Source organism: Zalophus californianus, chromosome 1 (genome assembly GCF_009762305.2).
Source record: "Zalophus californianus isolate mZalCal1 chromosome 1, mZalCal1.pri.v2, whole genome shotgun sequence".
Classification (NCBI taxonomy): Eukaryota; Metazoa; Chordata; class Mammalia; order Carnivora; family Otariidae; genus Zalophus; species Zalophus californianus.
Genome location: NC_045595.1, coordinates 9878919 through 9898875, shown reverse-complemented (window position 1 = coordinate 9898875; position 19957 = coordinate 9878919). Strand labels below are relative to the sequence as shown.

The window sequence follows — 19957 nt, the reverse complement described above, 5'->3', positions numbered from 1 at the left end:
TTCTGCTTTTGTCTTAAGTGTGCCGAGGCAGATTTGTCCATCTCTCCTCATGATGTGGTGAGGGGGCTCTAGCCCCAGCCAGTGGGATGACTGCCCTTTGTCCCTTTGCTCAGCTTCTTACCCTAGTCTTAATTGGTTACATAATTGTACTCCAGACTGAGGTTCAGGGAGGGGTTTTTCTTTGTCAAAAGTTAAGCAACCCAGCTGTTCTGGATAGAGCATAACAGTGATTTTTTAGACTTTGACCTTGACCCACAGGAAGAAATTAACATCATGCTCCAAGGACACACACAGCAACACTTTTATTAAATTTTACTTAGCCTTACTTTGTAACCGCACAGCCCAGAGAAGACTGGTTTGGCTGGTGAGCCATTTCCCCATAATTCACAGAAGTGCCCTGACTCTTCCCTCCCAGAAACATATGGACCTAGGGACACGGGTGGGGTGCCGACAGCTGCTGGAGAGGGTGCAGATTGTATAAATCTATAGGCAGAACAGCCAATTGGCTTGTAGACCTGAGACCAGCTAGCCCTTGAGTCAAGATAGCTGGCTCATCTGGCCCCCTGCTCCCCTTGGCAAGTTCTGTTTGGGTCTTCTACTTCAGTGGTTCTCAACTGGGGGCACTTTGCCCCCCGGGGCACGTTTAACAATGTCTGAGATGGTTTTGGTGGAGAAGAGGCAGGTCCTACTGGCATCCAGTGGGTAGAGATGGGATGCTGGCTAAAACTATAGTGAACCCCCAGGACCGTCCCTCTCCCCAACAAAGAATGACCCTGCCCCAGATGTCAGTAGTGTGGCAGTGAGAAACCGACCTCAGGCTGTGCTTTAAAAGGGCACCCAGGGGTGCCTGACTGGCTCAGTGGGTGGAGCATGCGATTCTTGATCTTGGGGTTGTAAGCTGGAGCAGCACATTGGACGGAGAGACTACTTAAAATCTTTAAAAATAAAAGAGCACCCAGAAAAAAAAGAGTCATTTTATTGCTCTGGAGGGCAGCTTCCCTTTGTGTTGCCCAAAGGGCATCCCCAGGCTGGCTGTGCCCCAGATTCCTCATCTGTGAAATGGGAGTGATGGTAATAGTACCTCCGTGATAGGAATGTGGCGCAGTGTACTTAACAAGTGCCAGCTGACAAGCACAAGCCCAGAGTGGATGCCCAGCAAAGCGATGGACACAGAGCCCCCTCCCAACTACCCCTTGCTCCCTGGGCCCAGCATCCTCCTGAAGCTCTGGCTGTGGCTGGAGGAGACCTAAAAGGCTCCTCGGCCCGTACCCTGCTATCCTGCGCCAGGCCTTACGAATGACGACTGCCGGAGGCCCGGCGACCTCTGACCCGAGGCGCCCGTCGCGCCCCTCCCCCGCTGGCAGGTGGACGGCGGCTGCGCCAGGAGGGGGGGGGGAGGCCCTGGCGCCAACCTTAGCTGGCCGGCAGCCGCTGCCGCACTAAGCGGAGGCGGGGGACTGCGGCGCGTACGGGGGCCAGGCGGGCGCCCGCCTGGACCGCCTCCTGGGCCTCGGAGCGCGGCGCGGCCACCCGTCTGCCTCCGCCGCCCCGCCCGGCCGGCCAGAGCAGTAGGCTGCATCTCCGCCCCGCCCTCTCACCCCGGGATTGACACTGAATGTTCTGCGGGGGGGTTGGCCGGACAGCGCGCCTCCGCCAATTGGCGGCCTCGCTGGGCGGGCCAGGGGCCCTGTCGCAAACCTTGACCAGTCAGGTGCGCCGGCCCGCCCAGCTGAGGCCTCGCGAGCTCGCGAGTGGCCGGGAGTCCGCGGCACGCGTCACGGAGCCGAGGGCCTATGGTGGCTCGGGAGGGTTGCGGAGGACCAATGGGCGGCGGCGCGGCCCCGTCACTCCGGACGGCCTAGGCCAATGAGCGGCGGGCTGCGGGGGCGTCACGGACAGCAGCAGCGGACTTGGGCTGAGGTTCCCGGGCGGGCGGGCGCGGAGAGACGCGGGAAGCAGGGGCTGGGCGGGGGTCGCGGCGCCGCAGCCAGCGCAGCCAACCCTAGGGGCCGCCGCCGCCGCCCAGCGCGCTCCTGGGCCGCCGGCCGCCGCCAGCACCCGCCGCGCCGCAGCTCCGGGACCGGCCCCGGCCGCCGTCGCCGCGATGGGCAACGCCGCAGCCGCCAAGAAGGGCAGCGAGCAGGAGAGCGGTGAGTGCCCGGGCCATGACCCCGATCCCGGTCCCGCGCTGCCCGCCCCCGCCCTGTCCATCACCGCCTGGCCCCTCCCCCTACGCGCCCCCCCCCCACTTCTCTTTGCTCATCCCCCCCCCAGTGCCCCTTCCCCCTGCCTGTCCAAGGTTGGGGCCCAGAGCCCGCAGAAGACCCCCTAGGGGCCCCCTTGCCAAAGGCCACCCCCCACTGCAAAGACTGTGCCCCCCCACACCCAGCTGTCACTGCCAACCAAGGCACGTATGACCGCTGGGGCCCCACATGGGGCCTTGTCACCACCCCACCCCCTCCTTTCCTGGCCCCTCTTCCCAGATTCTAATCCCCCCATTTCCTCACTCACCTCTCCCACTGATGGAATCCACTGCCAGACCCCGACCCAGGCTTCTGTCAGTTTGGGAGTGCTGTGGGGTCTGCCTCCACCCCGAAGGGACCTTGGCCACTTAGTGACCACACCCCTCCCCCCTCCAGCCCCCGCCATCTTTCTCCTGCCCTTCCCCTTTTCACCTTATCACAGCCCCCCTCCAAACCCACGCTGCCCCCCTTAAGCATTTCCCAGAGCCTCCTCCAGCATTGTTTTTCCCTTCTGTGTCACTTGGCATGGGGGACAGGATCTTTCTGGGTCCCTCTGCCCCTCTCTCATCTTGTCACTCTGTCACTCTGCCTCTCTGCCTGTGTTCCCTCCTCCAAGCAAATGTCTGTCTCTGGCTGAGGTAGCAGACTGTTTATGAACCTAGAGAACTGCTTCAGTGCTTCCAAAGCCAAGTTTGAGCCTGTCTTGCTGGGATTCATTGCATCTTCTTTCCTGGGTTTGGGGTGGGGGGGGCGGCAGCAGAGCTCCTTCCCATCTCCTGCTATGCAGTGAGCTCTAGGCTTCTTGGAGTGCCCCTAAATAAATGCTTGTTTCACAACTGAGGCTCCGTCATTCACCCAGTCCCCAGGGTTTCTTCACCCTCTCCTGGCCCGGGATGAAAAGTGGGGTATGAAGTGTCTGGGTTTAGCAGGGCTCATTCAGCTTGAGCTGGGATGGTGAGAATGGGGACTTGAGGCATGACAGTTGGGGAGAGTAGTGACTGACATCTAATGACTTGCTTTGCCAAGGGACAAATAGATTCTGATCATTCCCAGGGCTCAGCCAGAGAGAGGCCTGTTTCCCCCTCAGCCCCCAAATTATGTTGGTGTTGGCCTTTTCCAGCCAGAGAGATCTGTATCTGGAAATGGCTTCAGAAATGGCCTCAAGCCCCTTCCTCAGTTCCCCCGGGTCTTAAATTGTCATCACTCCAGACCTATAGCTGGACCTTAGCTAGGATCCCCTTCCAGTTACCCAGAAATAGAGCTGAAAAGGGAGGCCATGTCCAAATACGCCCTTCCCAGTTTCTGATCTCAGACCCCAGCATCTGAGTCCTTTGAATACCCTGTCCCAGAAAGATGCAGGCATGAAACCCAGGAAACTTTATTCCCACACGGATTCAAATGGCAGAACTGAGAATCATCAAGCAGCCATGGGAAGGCATGACATGTCACCGATGGGCGGGGGACAGGGAGGCAAGTGCCTGTAGCTGAGCACTTGATGACAGAGGAGCAGGTGGGTAGTGACCAAAAAAGGTCTGGGCATGAGCTTGGAGGGGACTAGGCAGAGGGGGAGGGGCTGGGGCCCCCAGCAGGTGAGGCTGGCTGGGAGGTGGAAGGTGGAGGCAAGTAGCTATATATTGCAGTAGCTCAGCTGAAAGTTGGGGAGATGACATCGTCCTGGAAAACTTTCAAGGCATATCAAACACATGCAGAGTGGGGCGGAAAGCCGCACAGGGAAAAGGATCCCCGAGAGAAAGATCAGAGAGGCTCTGGAAGGAACCGCTAATTTTCCCAGAACACAGGCCAGACACCCAGAAGTGGACTATCACAGTGAAACAGAGCTACTGTTTATTGGGCATCTAGGACGTGCCAGGCTAAACGGTCTCCATAGATCCATCTGCTGGAGTGATTTTCGTAGCAGAGTTTTCTCCAAATTTTCCAAACACGCTGTCTGAGTTTGACACAGACTTTGTCAAAGAGGCAGGATTCACATCCAGATCCACTTACCAGCCAGTTCGTAGACCCCAGAATTTCCCGACCCAGACATTCTTAAGCTGCCTCCTTGATTTTTACTCTCTTCCCTTATATTTTCTTAATTTAAAATAATAAAGTTGTGACCCACTTTTATTCAGATGTAAAGTTTGATCTGTCCTGAGCAATAATATAAATGAAATCAGGAGATTGCTGTGTTAGTCATATTCTCTCTGATACACATTAAAATACAATGTAACTGAAAAAGTGAAACATCCCTAAAATCATTTCGTGCCCTGCGGGTGGGACCCATGTCACACTTCGGGAAATGCCCCAAGCTGTACATCCCTTCCAGAGGCTTACAGGGGCTCTTAGAAGAGGAAATAGGATGAGAGAGGAAGCCACTTTGTGCCTCGGAGCTCTGAGTCCAAAAGGACGAAACTAGACAAAATCCGCTGTCTTGTAACCAGGGTGCGGTGGGGGTGGGGGCGGGGGCAGTAGCCAGGCCAGCCTGCAGGGGGCACCTGAATTTCATCTGCCAGCTTTCAGCCTGACCTGGGTCAGGAAAACGCCCAAGCCATAGTAGACACCAGTCGGGCATCCTGCAGCCCCCTGTGCCCCTGTCTCCATGGCAGGACACAGTGTCAGCTTCCTCCCAGGAGGGCAGGGATCGAGAACAAGCCCTGGTGGGGTGGGAGAAATCTTAACCCAAAGATGCCAAAGCCATTAGCAGGGGCCCGGGGAAGATGCTGAGAGAACATATAAAGAAGACCGAGCCCTGGGCTCTGAGCAAGCTGGAGAACTGGGAGAAGGCCTCCCAAGAGGCCTGGGGACGGGCGGCCAAGTGGAGCTCAGGCCTTGGCTGGCACTGGCCGAAGGCACCCCTGGGAGCTGGCCCACAGAAGGGGCGGGACTGGTGAAAGGGAGCCCCCAGATACCCCTCCAGGTCCCAGGGACAAGCAGATCCAGGCTCTGTGAGAAGCGCCCCCAGGAGGTCCCTGGATAGGAGAACGGAGGCCCTCTGACACCCTACAGAAGCCTGTCTGAGAGCAGCAAGCACCTTCTGTGCATTGGCAGTTGTATGGGTGCCCAAGAGGGTCCTGCCAAGGCAGCTTTTCCCTTATCCCGGTCAGACCTACAGAAGCTTGAGGGTCCTATCTGTCCCTTCCCTGGACCCATTGGTCCCTAAGTTGGCTTCTCTTCCTGCCACCACCCCACAACTCCCTGCCTCCCCCTATAGACGGAGTATTGGGGATGGGCAGCCAAGCTGGTACAGCAGGTCTCATGAGCCTTCCCAGCCACCGTAGTCTTGGTGCTCTGAGAGGAAGACTGAGTGATGGCTTCCAACCCCAACGATGGTGAGGATGAGCCCTGTTGCTATAGCAACTTCCCAGGCACTCTCTGCCCCTCAAGCCAGGGAAGGGCTGCAGTGGGGTGTCGGGAACAGGGGGAGAGGAGGAGTCTGTAGACCCATGGCTAGCCCTGGAAACCCCCCTGACTAACAACCCTGAGCTTGGGGGCCTGGGGAAAAGCAGAGGTATGGGTGGCCCCATTCAGACAAGGGGGGCATGTTCCACCCAGAGCGGGGGTCCCGCTCAATTTTAGTATATGTGCTGCCAAAGCGAGTACAGGGGGTCCAGCTCAGACCAAGGCGGTGGGGTGGCCCAGCCCAATGTTGTGTTAAACTCAGAATGGGGGTTGGTTCAGCTCAGTGGTGGAGTCAGGTCATAGTGGATGATGGTTCAGTACAGAATGGGTGTCCATCCGGCTGGGGAGCGATCCAGTCCAGAATAGGGGTCCCATCCATCCGTGTCCCAGACAAACAGGTTTCAGAGGGCTGAGTGTGCTGAGATTGTTGTCTGGGGTGTCTGAGGCTGGGCTCCTGCCTCCTGCTGTGGCCCTGGCTTTTTGAGGGGTGTCTGGGGTTCCCTCTGTTAGCCCAAATCGAATCCCGGCCAGAGTGGAGGCTGGCAACCACCCCTCCATCCCTCGGGGGAGACATGGCAGGGGGGTGGGTTTCATAAGCCAGCAGCTGGCTGGGTTTCCCTTCTCTGCCCCTTCCTGTTGTCAGCAGGGGCCACGGGTGCTGGGCACGTTCAGAGAAGCTGCCACTGACCCTCCACTTTATTTGGGATGTGGAAAGAAGGAGGAAGATGGTCAAGGCTGCCTCCCCCTCCCCCACCCCTAGGTTTAGCCTTTCGTTTCCGGTTGGACTTTCATGGCTGAAAGCAGAGCCAAGCACAGGGCAAGGTTTGACAGAGGCCAAGGACATCCCGCGATGTTAGTCCCCTCTCTGCCCCCACATAGGAGCAAGACAAATCCAGATATACCCATTTTTCTCTTGGGGTAACAGGATTTGGGGGCTCCAGTTTCAAAGAGGACTTAGGGGAGGAGATAGGGTGGCTCTTGCGCCCACCCCCACCGCTTCTTTCTCTCCATCTGCTCTTTCAGCTAATTAATGGGGCTCTGGGGCCTCTTTGGCCCCAGGGAGCCCCTTGCTGCTGCCTGGGCCTGAACCTTAACTCCTTCTCCTCTGCCCAGTGGGCACTGCCCTGGGCACATCCGGTGCCATCCTCTGGGTAGTTCAGCACCCACTGAGGACGGCAGGACCTGGCATCTTGGGAGCAGTGAAGTCCCTGGAACAGGAAGTTAGCTTTAGCACACCACCCCTGGGGCAGCCAGGCCAGCCAGAAGGGACATCCTCAGGAGGGCCTTCGCAAACCTTGGCCAGCCGGGAGCAGGTACCTTTAAATGCTTCCCTGGCAACCGGCTCCTCCTCCCTGGTCCCCTGAGGCCCTTCAGAGGAAGCCAGCTCAGAGGCCTTGCGTGTTCCTGGTTTCCCTGCAAAGGGAGGATTCCAGGGAGGGCTCAGGGCAGCCTGGGATGGATGTGGGGTCAGGCAGTGGCCAGGGCAGTGACTCGGAGACCACCTTCCAGCTGTGGCTGCAGCTGCTTCTCTGGGCCCACCTGACTCTCCGTTTCCTGGGCTACCTGCACCACACCTTCTGGGCGCGTAAGCCGCGGGCAGCACCCTGAGCCTCCCTGGCCGGGGTAGATGGGTCCCACGTCACCCTATCCCTCTCCACCCCCCCCATTGCATCCTCTGCTGGAAGACATATGAAGCAGAGGTGAGTATGGGGGCTCCTCGCTGGGGCCCCCCCCATCATTATCCCTCTTTATCTGCCCACTCCTTCTGGCACTGTCCCCCCCTCCCCACTATGCCCAAATCTGGCAAACCGATGGCACCAGAGGGGACACAGTTTGGGCCCTTTAGTATTTTGAGAGTCTAGAGAAGAGCTGTACTAGGACCAAGGCACCCATGGAGCCTCTCAGTGGGGTACCAGCAGACAGCCAGAGGCAGGCCCACTAAGTCAGGAAAAAGCAGAATATGGTAGTTCTCAGGGAGGGCTGAGAGCAAACAGGAAAGCAGGACCAGGCATTCTCCTGGATTCTTCCCACACCCCTTCCTTTGCCTTGTTAGGTGGGCAAAGGTGAAGTCCCAAGAGGGTACCCTCTCCCCCGCCACCTTCATCCTGAATTCAGCGTGTATGTTTGGAGGTTTCCAAGGAAGGTGTTATGCATCAAAAAAGATTCTGCTAGGGAAAGCACTGGATTTGGTGCAGCCCCCAGGCTCAGAGAGGTCTCAAGCAGTTGATGGCCCAGCCAGGTACCAGCCTAGGACTCGTGGCCATTCCTTGACTACCCCCTCTCTGCCCAGTCACTCATTTTAGGGCTTTCCTGGCCAACAGTCTCTCCTCTGTCTGCCGTTCCTGCAACCCCATGGAAGGTTCTTCCCTCCAAACGCTGAGGGGAGTCTTGGGAACGGTGGGAGTGGTGGCCACCCACGAGGCTGTGTGGGATGCCTGGCGCTGTGTCTGGGTAGTTTGGGCAGATGACAGACGAGGCCAAAGTACAAGTGCGCAGGACCCCTCAGGGTGGCAGGTGTCAAGGGGTGGAAGACAGCTCCGTCTGCGAGCCACCCTGTGCACTGCCACCAGGCGGGAGCGAAGCAGTTAATCTTGTGGGCATTGAGATCCGGCAGGCCACCTCAGGCCTGGTCAGTCTTCCCACCTGTACAAGGAGAGGAACAGCAGGTCTGACCCATTAGGGTAGGAATTAAGCACGGAAAGCATTCAGCACAGGACTGGCACACAGGAAGGGTCCCTGAACAGCGTGCCTGGCCCCAGGGGGTGGTTACAAGGACTGGTCTGTAATGAAAGAATCCACCAAGCTGTACATTTAGAGTTTGAAAGGTCAGTGTACTCCCCACGCCCTATATTTTATACCTCAGTTTTTAGAAATACCTAAAAGCAAAATCAGTAATTGCCATTTATATCACATTAACCCCATACCAGCCACTGTCCAACCCCTTTTGCCAAGATTAATTCATTCAGTCCTCACAACCACCCTACCAGGTCGTTACTAGTGTTAACCCCATTTTACAGATGAGGAAAACTGAGGTCAGGTCAGTTGCCTGAGGTTGCACCGCTCATCAGAGACCAGGCTGGGGTTTGAACTTCATCTTGTCCCAGAGTTCTGGCCCCTAACTGCTTTGCTGGGCTCCTTCTCGGCCTTGGCAAGAATGCCTGTTTTCAAGCCTCAGTTTCCTAGGGCGTTAAATGGGAAGAATGGATAAAAGGCGAACCAAGTGAGCAGACCCAGGGTCCACCAGGAGGTCTTCACCATTAGCCGGATGGTGATGTTCGCCTTGGGGTGCTGAAGGGCCCGTGGGGTGTGGACATCGGGTAAGGCTCCCCTTGAACCAGCTCTGGAGGAAGGACCCCTGGACTGGCAAAGGCGGGAATGGGGCCAGCTGGGGGCCAAGGCAACAGCTGAGCCCCCCAAGGGCGCCTGCTACCCGAGCCCCAGAGGCCTCCACCCAGGGCCCGGCCTCCCCAGAGAAGGGGTTGGAGGAGCAGCCAAATCCCCAGGCTATAAATATCTTGGCTGGCGTCGGCCCTGGCCATGGAATGTCGGTCAGAACTGGGGCAAGTGGGGGTGGGCTGGCCTGGGCGTCACTCTCTGTACCCCTAAGAGTAACCCCCGAGTCACCTTGCACCTCATTTGGGACAGAGTTGAGGCTGTATCTCACTTCTCTGAGTAAAGGGGGCCCAGGCCCCCAGCCCAGATCAGGGCCCCCCAAAGCTGCCTTCCAGCTCAGCCAGGGCACCTGAAGCTACTGGGAAAAGGTCAGTCTCTAGGTTGAGACAGCTACACCCCACTTTGCACAAATGGGCATCTCCCCAGGAATAGCCGAGGCCCACCCCAATAAGATGGGGTCTCTAACTAACACTCTCTCTCTTTTCCTTTCAGTGAAAGAGTTCTTAGCCAAAGCCAAAGAAGATTTTCTTAAAAAATGGGAAAATCCTGCTCAGGTAGGCCCCCTGGATTCAGAGCCCTGAGAGGGGTGAGCTGATGGCCCCCCGCCCTCCAGCTGTGTCCCTGTAACATGGTGAGGACTTTTAGGGCCCTGTAGAGGGCTCCAGACCTGACCCCAATTGCTCCCTAGATGCCAGTGGGGGCTCCTGGACAGAGGCACCCAATCACCCACTGGCACGCACCCCCACCCCACCACCCCCTTCCACCTGGTGGCCCCTGCCCCCCACGCAGCTGCCAGCAGTCCCTGGGCCCCGGGCCAGGGCCGGATCTGGCCCCTGCCACCCGCCTTAAGGAATGTGTCCTTCGCCATCTTGTTTTTCCACCCCCTGTCCTCAGCCCATCATTCCACCCCCTCCCCAGAGCCCCCTCTGCTGGTGGCAGAGGGCATGCCCTGGACCTTGGCCTTCCCCGACTTGGAGGGGGTCCCTGACCCTCCCAACCCCTCTGCCCACAGAATACAGCCCATTTGGATCAGTTTGAACGGATCAAGACCCTCGGCACGGGCTCCTTTGGGCGAGTGATGCTGGTGAAGCACAAGGAGACCGGGAACCACTTTGCCATGAAGATCCTCGACAAACAGAAGGTAAGCACCGGCCAGGAGGCCACCGTCCCCCCCACCAGGCCTTGGTTCAGACTCTTCCCACTGCCTGAGTGGTCTTCCTGTCTGTCATTCACCAACTGTTTCCTGAGCCTTCATAATGTGCCAGACCCGAGGTTCAGAAATGCCCATGCTGCCTTCATGAAGCTTCCCCTCCAGACCAGCCACTGATGGGAGTCCAGGCAGTGGACACGGGTTCAGACACCTAGCCTGTATCAAGGAAGCCAGAAGTCTTCCTGGGGAAAGTACTGGATTTATACAGACTTTACTTTTTTCTTTTTTTTTTTTTTAATTTTTTTTTTATTTATCTATAAGATAGCAAGAGAGAGCACAAGTAGGGGTGGGGGGGGTGGGAGAGGGAGAGGGAGAAGCAGACTCCCCACTGAGCGGGGAGCCTGATACGGGGCTCAATGCGGGGCTCGATCCCAGGACCCTGGAATCACAACCGGAGCCAAAGGCAGATACTTAACCAACTGAGCCACCCAGGCGCCCCACACAGGCCGACCAACCTACCTTTCTTTCTTTCTTTCTCTCTCTCTCTCTCTTTCTTTTTTTCTTTCTTTCTTTCTTTCTTTTTCTTTCTTTCTTCTTTCTCTTTCTTTCTTCTTTCTTTCTCTTTCATTCGTTCTTTTTTTCTTTCTATTTTATTTCTTTATTTGAGACAGAGAGGGGGCACACGTGGGGAGGAGGGTTAGAGGGAGAGGGAGAAGCAGACTCCCCACTGAGCAGGGAGCCCGACGCAGGGCTCGATCCCAGGACCCTAGGATCATGACCCGAGCCAAAGGCAGACACTCAACTGACTGAGCCACCCAGGCGCCCCACGCAGACCGATCAACCTACCTTTCTCTCTCTTTCTTTCTCTTTCTTTCTTTTTCTTTCTTTCTTTCTTTTCTTTCTTTCTTTCTTTTTCTTTCATTCGTTCTTTTTTTCTTTCTATTTTATTTATTTATTTGAGACAGAGAGAGGGGGCACAAGTGGGGAGGAGGGTTAGAAGGAGAAACAGACTCCCCACCGAGCAGGGAGCCCGACGCAGGGCTCGATCCCAGGACCCTAGGATCATGACCCGAGCCAAAGGCAGACACTCAACTGACTGAGCCACCCAGGCGCCCCACGCAGACCGATCAACCTACCTTTCTCTCTCTTTCTTTCTCTTTCTTTCTTTTTCTTTCTTTCTTTCTTTTCTTTCTTTCTTTCTTTTTCTTTCATTCGTTCTTTTTTTCTTTCTATTTTATTTATTTATTTGAGACAGAGAGAGGGGGCACAAGTGGGGAGGAGGGTTAGAAGGAGAAACAGACTCCCCACCGAGCAGGGAGCCCGACGCAGGGCTCGATCCCAGGACCCTAGGATCATGACCCGAGCCAAAGGCAGACACTCAACTGACAGAGCCACCCAGGCGCCCCACAGACCTTATTTCTGTAAATATATTTGAGACCCTACTTTATGCCAGGTGCTGCTGTAAGTTAGCACTGTTCAACAGAAAGGTAATACAAGCCATATATGGTTTTAAATTTTGTAGAACACCCCCCTTTAAAAAGTAAAAAGAAACAGGTAGAATTAATTTCAGCAATGTGCTCTAATTAAGCCAGTATATGTACAATATTATAATTTCAACATATGTAACCAGTGTAAAAATACCATTAATGAGACATCTCATTTTTTTTCTGTATTAAGTCTTCAGAATCCAGTATGTATTTTACACTTACATCTCTGTTCAGATGTTCAGTTTTCGCTAGAAAAACAAGAAAAAGCAGAGAGGTTGGAAAAGCAGATTCACATAGCCCGCGTTTGTTCCATTCAGGCTTAAAAGTCACCCAGTAACTGCCTCGAGTGTTCGTTTTTAAATTTTCATTTTTTTTTTTAAGATTTTATTTATTTGACAGAGAGAGACATAGCGAGAGAGGGAACACAAACAGGGGGAGGGGGAGAGGGAGAAGCAGGCTTCCCGTGGAGCAGGGAGCCCGATGAGGGACTCGATCCCAGGACCCTGGGATCATGACCTGAGCCGAAGGCAGACGCTTAACGACTGAGCCACCCAGGCGCCCATAAATTTTCCTCATTTTAGAAACTTAAAATTTTAAACTCGGTTCCCCAGGCAACTAGCCACATCTCGAGTGCTCAGCAGCTGTGTGCATGGCTAGTGTGGACCTACTGGACAGTGCAGGTGTAGACCCGGAGCATACAGCTGTGAGCAAAGCGGGAAAAGCCCTAGCACAGCAGATCAGAGCTGACCGAGGGGCCAGCCTGCCTGCGTGTGACATGCGGGCCTGACACTGACTAGCTGTGGGTGACCTTGGGCAAGTCACTTCCCTTCTCTGCATCTGAGTCTTCCAAAATGCCATGCTCACGGCGCATAGCCCTCAGGGCTCTTGTCACTATGTGTGAGGCACCTGCTGGGGACAGCTGAGGAAGAATCAGCGTGGGGTTTGAGTGGCTGTGGGGAGGGTGCTCTGGATGCAGGGAAAGTATTTCTAAACATCTCTTAGGCACCACTCTTGCTTGTCTTTTCGGTTTCAGCTTAGCTGCCCCTTCCTCCAGGAAGCCTTCTCTGACTCCCCCGTCCCCCTGACTTTACCAGGCCCCTTACCTGGGCATCCGCAGGCCTCGAGCTTCCCCCCACCATGGCTCTGACCCTTCTGGGCCATGAGGCTTGGTGACTCGTGTTCTTGCCCTGAACTGCATGCCATGCAGGGACAGGCAGCTTCTGCCTTCTCTGTATGTCCTCAGCATCCAGCCCAAGGCTCTACAGGCTGTGGGCACTCAAAGGAACCAGCCCAGCCCAGGGGGTTGCTTCTGGGCATCGGGAAGAGGAGGACCCTCTCAGACCCTCTCTTACCTTCCTTCCCACCCCGACAGGTGGTGAAGCTGAAACAGATCGAGCATACCCTGAACGAAAAGCGCATTCTGCAAGCGGTCAACTTTCCGTTCCTCGTCAAACTCGAGTTCTCCTTCAAGGTGGGGTCCCAGTGCTCGGGGGCCGGGGCCACTGCTAGGTGGTACAGCCTCGGGGCTCCCAGGGCTCAGGTGGGGGCCAAGGACAAGCAGTGGCTGCCCGAGGAGGCAGGCCCCCTAACAGGAAAGGAGGAGAGCCCCAGAGGAGGGATGCTGGGGGCAGGAGTCAGCTTGTGACTCTGGTGGACCCGTAATCAACTCCTGGGCCCACCAGTTTCTAGCTTGAGAACCTGGGGCAGATCACCCAACCTGGCTGACATCCCTCCAAACCACCTCTCCATTTTACAGCAAAGCACCTGACGCACGCACGACTCTAGGCCCAAACGGCGCCACGCAGCCTGGATTCAAAGCGCAGCTCTGCGCTCCTCCAGGCTGTGTCACGCCGGTGCAGGACTTCACTGCCGTGAGCCTCAGTTTCCTTGTCTATAAAGTGGGGGTCCCAACACTCCCCACCTAATGGGGTGGCCATGACCGTTCCGAGCACAACGTGAGCACCCTCCGTGAGCTATTTTGGGTGTTGTCCTAAGCTGTGACCACAAGATCTGGGGAAAGCCATTCGAAGCCTGAGACCCAGACAGTCACAAGGGCCCCGTGCCTGGTTTAAAGCTCAGCTGCTGCCATCCTAAAAGTTGTAATAATTTTTTTTTAACAAGGGGCTTCACATTTTTATTCTGGGGCCCCACAAATTCTGTAGCCCATCCTGGGCCCGTTTTGCAGGTGACAAAACTGTGACCTCAAGCTTCAGTCAAGACAGTCGCAGACGTGAGATGCCCCAGAGTCCTCTCCCCAGCCCAGGCACACCGGCTGGGCCCCTCCCACCCCACCTGCTGGCCCTCACTTTCACCCCCTGGGAGCAGGATCCCAGCTGCCCCTTCTTCTTCGTGGGCGGAAGGAAATGAGCCAGGAGGCTCAGGGAGGACAGCGACTGGCACTGCGAACAGGCTTCGTATGGGAGCCAAGATTGTTGTTGTCGCTTTATTCTGGAACACCTACCATGTAAAGGCACCAGGCCTTCAGATGGGCCCCTGATCAGCCGCTGTTTCCCATAGGACAACTCGAATTTATACATGGTCATGGAGTATGTGCCTGGCGGGGAGATGTTCTCGCACCTGCGGCGGATCGGAAGGTTCAGGTGAGCTGGCCAGCCCCTGCCACGATGGGCCCGGGTGTGCCCACAGGTGTCGTCACGTGACCAAGCCATCTGGGAGGTGAAGTGGGCTCTCCAAGTCTGTCTGGGTTCTTGTTGCCCCTGAGCCGAGGAATCTGTGATTTCTCAGCCCCCACAAAACAGAAGAAGCACGGTGACTTTGGTCTCACTGTTTTAAGTTGGCAGTTTTAAAATTCATGCTATCATTTACCTTAGTTATGTAGATATGTGCTTTACATACGGCAGAACGCACAGGAGCTTAACGTTTTGGCATTTGCATACACTTGTGAAACCACCACCCAAAATACCATAGAGAACATTTCCATCACCCCAGAAAATCCCCTCGAACCCCATTCTTGGCAAATTGCCGCCCTGAAGAAAGCAGTTGTCCTTTCTGGTTTCAAACACCATAAATGTGTTTGGTCTGGGTTTGGGCTGGATATAAATGGAATCACACCGTTTATATTCTTCTGTTCCTTTCTTCTCTTGCTTCACATAATCATCTTGACATCTAGCCACACTGTTGAGTGTATTCATCGTTTTTCCTGGCAGTGGTGTTGGGTACGATTCCGTTGTATGAAGCTAACCACAGTCTGATTGTGTTCCTCTGTTGATGGACATGCGGGTTCCTTCCCATGTGGGACCATATACGAAGAAGTCTGCTCTGCTTATATGTTTGGGGTGGCTCTGAAGGGCCCAGCTGCTAGACCATTTGGCGGTGGGCAGGTCATGCTGGGCATAACCACCCGCACTCACCTGTCCCCTCCCCAATTGTCCCAACTAGTGAACCACATGCCCGCTTCTACGCGGCCCAGATCGTCCTGACCTTCGAGTACCTGCACTCACTTGACCTCATCTACCGGGACCTGAAGCCGGAGAACCTCCTCATTGACCAGCAGGGCTACATTCAGGTGCCCACCAGGACGGGCAAGGGGCAGGCCCAGGCGGCCATGGGCTGGATCCTCCCCCTCCCTGTCTCCTTCCTGGCCAACAGCCCGTTCTTGTGTCTGCAGGTGACAGACTTCGGTTTTGCCAAGCGTGTAAAAGGCCGCACCTGGACCTTATGTGGGACCCCTGAGTACCTGGCCCCGGAGATCATCCTGAGCAAAGTAGGCACCGCCCCACCCATCCCACTGCCCTGAGGTCTACACCTGCACCCCCTCCTCACCCTCCTCTCTTCACACCGTACCCCCTGCCTCTCCCTCTAGGGCTACAACAAGGCTGTGGACTGGTGGGCCCTGGGGGTTCTCATCTACGAGATGGCTGCTGGCTACCCGCCCTTCTTCGCTGACCAGCCCATCCAGATCTATGAGAAGATTGTCTCTGGGAAGGTGAGGCCTGGATATGGGGGCTAAGCCCCCACACAGCCCCTTCCCCACCAGTTCTCACCATGGAGCCCTGCATACAGTGTCAGAACAATCTAGAAGTTAAGTTAGGCCAAGCAGTGAAGCTGGGCGCACCAGCCACATGAACAGGCCAGCACCTCACACAACCTCCCTATCTAATTCTGGACCCACATTGCTGATGCTTCCAGAACCCCAGGCCTCACCCGAACACCTTCCCTGCCCGACAGGAGACTGCTTGCCTCCGGTCATCCCACTGAGCATGAGTTTCCACAAGTTTCACAGCAGGAAGCAACCATGTGCGGTTCCCAGGTGCCACTCCAGACCCTGCAGGGTCACTTAAGGGATGCGGCCCATGCCTCCTCTCCCAAATGCAGACTTGCTAACTCTGGGGATACAGGTTGGGGTGGCAGAGCTGTCACAGAGTGCAGACATGCTCGCTGCCGCACGATGCGCCCTGCTCGGCTGTACCCCAGCACTTGGAAGGAGTGATGAATCTCAGGCTTGGACAGCATCATCACAGGCCCCAAGGGCTCAGGACAGGATGGGAACCCCGCCTCTGCCCTCAGCTCACTACCTGGCTGGGAGGACCCAGCCATCCTTCCACCTGGCCTGGGAATTAGAGGAAGCAGCTCCCAGCTCAGCCACCCATTGGCTTTGAAACCTCGGGCAAGTGCCGTTGCCCTTCTGAGCCTCATCGTACCCATATGAGAACTGGGGAACCGGACACTTGCATCTCTGAGAAATCAGCTGCAATGTGGGGTCACTAAAAAGAGAAAGACGAGGTGTCTGCCACTAGGCTGAAAAGAAATTGCAGGGAAAATGGCCCAAAGTGGGGGGGGGGGGGGCGGAGAAAAGGAAAAAACCATAGATGGTTCTGAGGAGGAAAGAGAAGATGAGCATAACTCCCTTCTTTGTAGCATTTTACAGTTCCCACGCGCCTTCAGCGGTATTCTGTCCCTCATGCGACTCTGGGATATCTGCCCCGTGCCAGAGAGGCAGGCACAGGCCCAGAGAGGTTAAGGGCCATGGCCAAGGTCATACAGCGTGTAAGATGTAGAGCAGTGCTGGAACTTAGTTCTTGTGGCTATAAATCCAGTGACTGCAAACAAGGCTTTGGGGAAGTTTCTGGAAGAGTTGAAGTGAGCCTTAAAGAGTGGAAGAATCTTAGCTATGGAGGGTGGGGGGGTGGAAACAAAAACAGTCATTTCTCTCTCAACCATGAATGTTTCAGAAGTCCCCAGACCCCGGCAGAGCTGCCTTAGGAAGCAGTAGCTAAGAATTTAAGTTCTGGGGTCCAACAGACCCAAGTTGAAGGCCCCCAGTCCCGCTCCTCTGTGTGACCTTAGGCAGGCTGTTTAACCCTTCTGAGCCTGTTTCCTCATCTCTAAAACGGGAACCATCATAGGGTTTACCTTAGAGCAGCAGTTCCCAGGGTGGCCCCCTGTCCAGCAGCATCAGCATGGCCAAGGAACAGGCTAGACATACAGGTTCTCAGACCTCCTGAATCAGAAACTCCAGTGGGTCCAGCAAGCTTTTTTTTTTTTTTTAATAGTTTATTTGACACAGCACGTGCGGGGGGGGGGGGCGGAATGGCAGGCAGAGGGAGAGGGAGAAGCAGGCTCCCCACTGTGAATGGGGAGCCTGACATGGGGCTCAATCCCAGGACCCCAGGATCATGACCTGAGCTGAAGGCAGATGCTTTAGCCAACTGAGCCATCCAGGCGCCACCCCCCCCCCCGACAGGCTTTTTTAATGGGATCCTAAAGCACACTTAAGTTGAGGATTCTCCACCTGCGATGGACTATTAGGTGGCAAAGGCAGCATTCTGGGATTCCCCAGACTCCAGACAAGTCCCCCACTCTGATTGTGTTAACCCCTTCTCCAGGTGCGGTTCCCATCCCACTTCAGCTCTGACCTGAAGGATCTGCTGCGGAACCTGCTGCAGGTGGACCTCACCAAACGCTTCGGGAACCTCAAGAACGGGGTCAACGACATCAAGAACCACAAGTGGTTTGCCACAACTGACTGGATCGCCATCTACCAGAGGAAGGTGCGCTGCCTCCTTCCCCATGCCACCCCCCATCCCCACCAGGTGCACTGAGGGTTTTGAGCAGAGGCCACGAGCCAGGGAGGGCTACCAATGGAGAGAGGGAAAGGGCAGTGGCATCTAAAAATAGGCCACAGGCTCTGAGTCAGTATAGCTGAGGGGCCTTAGGACAGTGGGGTCTAGATGGGGGTTGGTGGAGTCATTTGGCCATTCTGTGACCTTGGGCACAAGACACCCCTCTGGTGAGCTGGCTATATAATGAGATTCTTAGGCTGTTAAGGTGAGTCCACATCCTTATGTTAAGCTCAGGCCTGGGTCAGAGGAAGTTATCTCATGAATGTTAGGCCATTCACATTTATTGTTGTAAGGATGATTATGTTGACTACGGAGGTCTGAGTCGTTCTTGACCCCTCTCCAGGTGGAAGCTCCCTTCATACCAAAGTTTAAAGGCCCTGGGGACACGAGTAATTTTGACGACTATGAGGAAGAAGAGATCCGAGTCTCCATCAATGAGAAGTGTGGCAAGGAGTTTACTGAGTTTTAGGGGTGTGCCTGTGCCCCCACGGGTTTTCTTTCTTCATCTTTCTTTTTTTTTTTTTTTTTTTTTTTTTTTTTTTGGTGGGGGTGGGTGGGAGGGTTGGATTGAACAGCCAGAGGGCCCCAGAGTTCCTTGCATCTAATTTTACCCCACCCCACCCTCCAGGGTAGGGGGAGCAGGAAGCCAGATATTCAGAGGAATGGAAACACCAGCTGCTCCCCCTCAACCCCTCCCCCTCCTACCTCCCCCTACCGCTTTTGCCTTCCTCCTCCCAAGAAGCCCCCCACCCAGCCCACTTCTGCCTGTTTTAAACGAGTTTCTATATTCCAGTCAGACCATGTCTTACTGGTGTATTCAGGGACGGGATGTGGAAAGAGGGGCCCAAACTTAAGTCCCTCCCCACCCCCCCTAAACCACAGGCATCACCCTCTAAGGGCAAATGAAGGAAAGGCCAGCCTTCTCTTCAGAGCAGTGGTGCCTGGAAAGGAGAGATTTTAGTGACCTGTTCAGTGGGCTGCTTGCTAGAATTTAAAAAAAAAAAAAAAAAGTATAATCTTATTTAAGTTCCACCAGTGCCTCCCCCTCCTCCTTCCCCTACCCCTCCCAAGCTGCCCCCTTCCCAAATCCATTTTAACAAGGCTGGGAAGCAGACTGAATTTCTAAAGGAAGGAGCTGGGGTTCAAACCTCCGCCCCAAGCTGCTAATCTTCTCTGCTCCTCTGCCCACCTCCCCCCAACCCTGGGGGGGTCCCCTGGCAAGCCTGGAAGGGTCTCAGCCCCTTTAGGAAGCCCCTGTCCCCCTCTGCCCCAACAGACCTTTCTTCACCCTTGGGCTTCGGCCAAGACAAAGAAAGCGGCTGCCCCCTCTCCCTGCCAAAAAGGAGTTGTCCCCCGAAAAGATAGAAGGGGAGCCCCAAGCCCAGGGTCTTTCCTCCCACCAGCACTCCCCCCAAACTCTAATTTTATTCTCAGCTAGATTTTAATGCCCAGCCTCCTCTCTGCTCAGTTGGGAAGGCAACCCCCGCAAAAGAAGGCAAAGCCCTCCTCCCGCCTCTTGGCCAGGGGTTCAAGGCCAGGGTTGCTGGGGAGGGGCTGCCTGTTTTATTCACCCGGCAGCCTCCGCCCCCCTCCCCCCATCCTGGGCGCTCCTCCTCTGCTTAGCTGTCAGCTGTCCATCACCCTTTCTCCCCCCCCAATTTGTGCTTTTTTCTCTCAACACAAAAGTGGGGAGCCACCCCATTCATCCCCATATTTGTCCCTCTCATAACTTCTCCCCATCCAGGAGGAGCTCTCAGGCCTGGGGTGGGGCCCCGGGTGGGCACGGGGGCGATTCAACCTGTGTGCTGCGAAGGACGCGACTTCCTCTTGAACAGTGTGCTGTTGTAAACATATTTGAAAACTATTACCAATAAAGTTTTGTTTAAAAAAAAAGTGTCGCTGGTGTTCCCGACTTCGGTCACCCGCCCACATACCCCCAGGGGTTTGGAAAGAGAATTTCGGACCGCAACGTCCAGGCTGATCAGGATCTGGCCTGGAGTCCTTGTAAAACCGGGTTTGGCTGGAATTCCGCCACTACCCCGCCCCGCAGGAGAAGGGGGCGCCAAAGTGCCCTTTGACCCTGGATTCGGGGTTCCCGAATCTGCGGCGCGCCCCCTCGGCGTCCAGCCCTCGGCCGAGAGGGCGCTCTAGGGAGACGCTGGGGCCGGCGCGCCGGGAGGCCGAGCGGCGGCGGGGGCGGCCGTG

General features: G+C 55.7%; 1 protein-coding gene across 3 annotated transcripts; it reads left to right on the top strand.

Annotated features, from left to right (window-relative positions):
• The first annotated feature begins 2103 nt into the window (after window positions 1-2103).
• Window positions 2104-18751, top strand: PRKACA (protein kinase cAMP-activated catalytic subunit alpha). 3 transcript variants are annotated; one of them, XM_035722367.1, is made up of 10 exons: window positions 2104-2150; window positions 9525-9586; window positions 10045-10173; window positions 13042-13140; window positions 14187-14269; window positions 15069-15195; window positions 15298-15393; window positions 15493-15615; window positions 17516-17680; window positions 18096-18751. In XM_035722367.1, the coding sequence occupies exons 1-10, from the start codon at window positions 2105-2107 to the stop codon at window positions 18219-18221; spliced, it is 1056 nt and encodes a 351-aa protein (XP_035578260.1). In that variant the 5' UTR covers window position 2104; the 3' UTR covers window positions 18222-18751. The 3 variants fall into 3 exon arrangements, with proteins under 3 accessions (XP_035578260.1, XP_035578262.1, XP_035578264.1); XM_035722369.1 differs by lacking the exon at window positions 2104-2150 and adding an exon at window positions 5533-5569 and having other exon boundaries at window positions 18096-18288; XM_035722371.1 differs by lacking the exon at window positions 2104-2150 and adding an exon at window positions 8823-8956 and having other exon boundaries at window positions 18096-18288.
• The last annotated feature ends 1206 nt before the right edge of the window (window positions 18752-19957 follow it).

Excerpts from the sequence above, each read along its gene's own strand:
- PRKACA (XM_035722367.1), top strand. The coding sequence starts at position 2,105 with ATGGGCAACGCCGCAGCCGCCAAGAAGGGCAGCGAGCAGGAGAGCG. Across the intron at positions 14,270-15,068 it reads CGGCGGATCGGAAGGTTCAG|TGAACCACATGCCCGCTTCT; the intron begins GTGAGCTGGCCA and ends TGTCCCAACTAG. Across the intron at positions 17,681-18,095 it reads TCGCCATCTACCAGAGGAAG|GTGGAAGCTCCCTTCATACC; the intron begins GTGCGCTGCCTC and ends ACCCCTCTCCAG.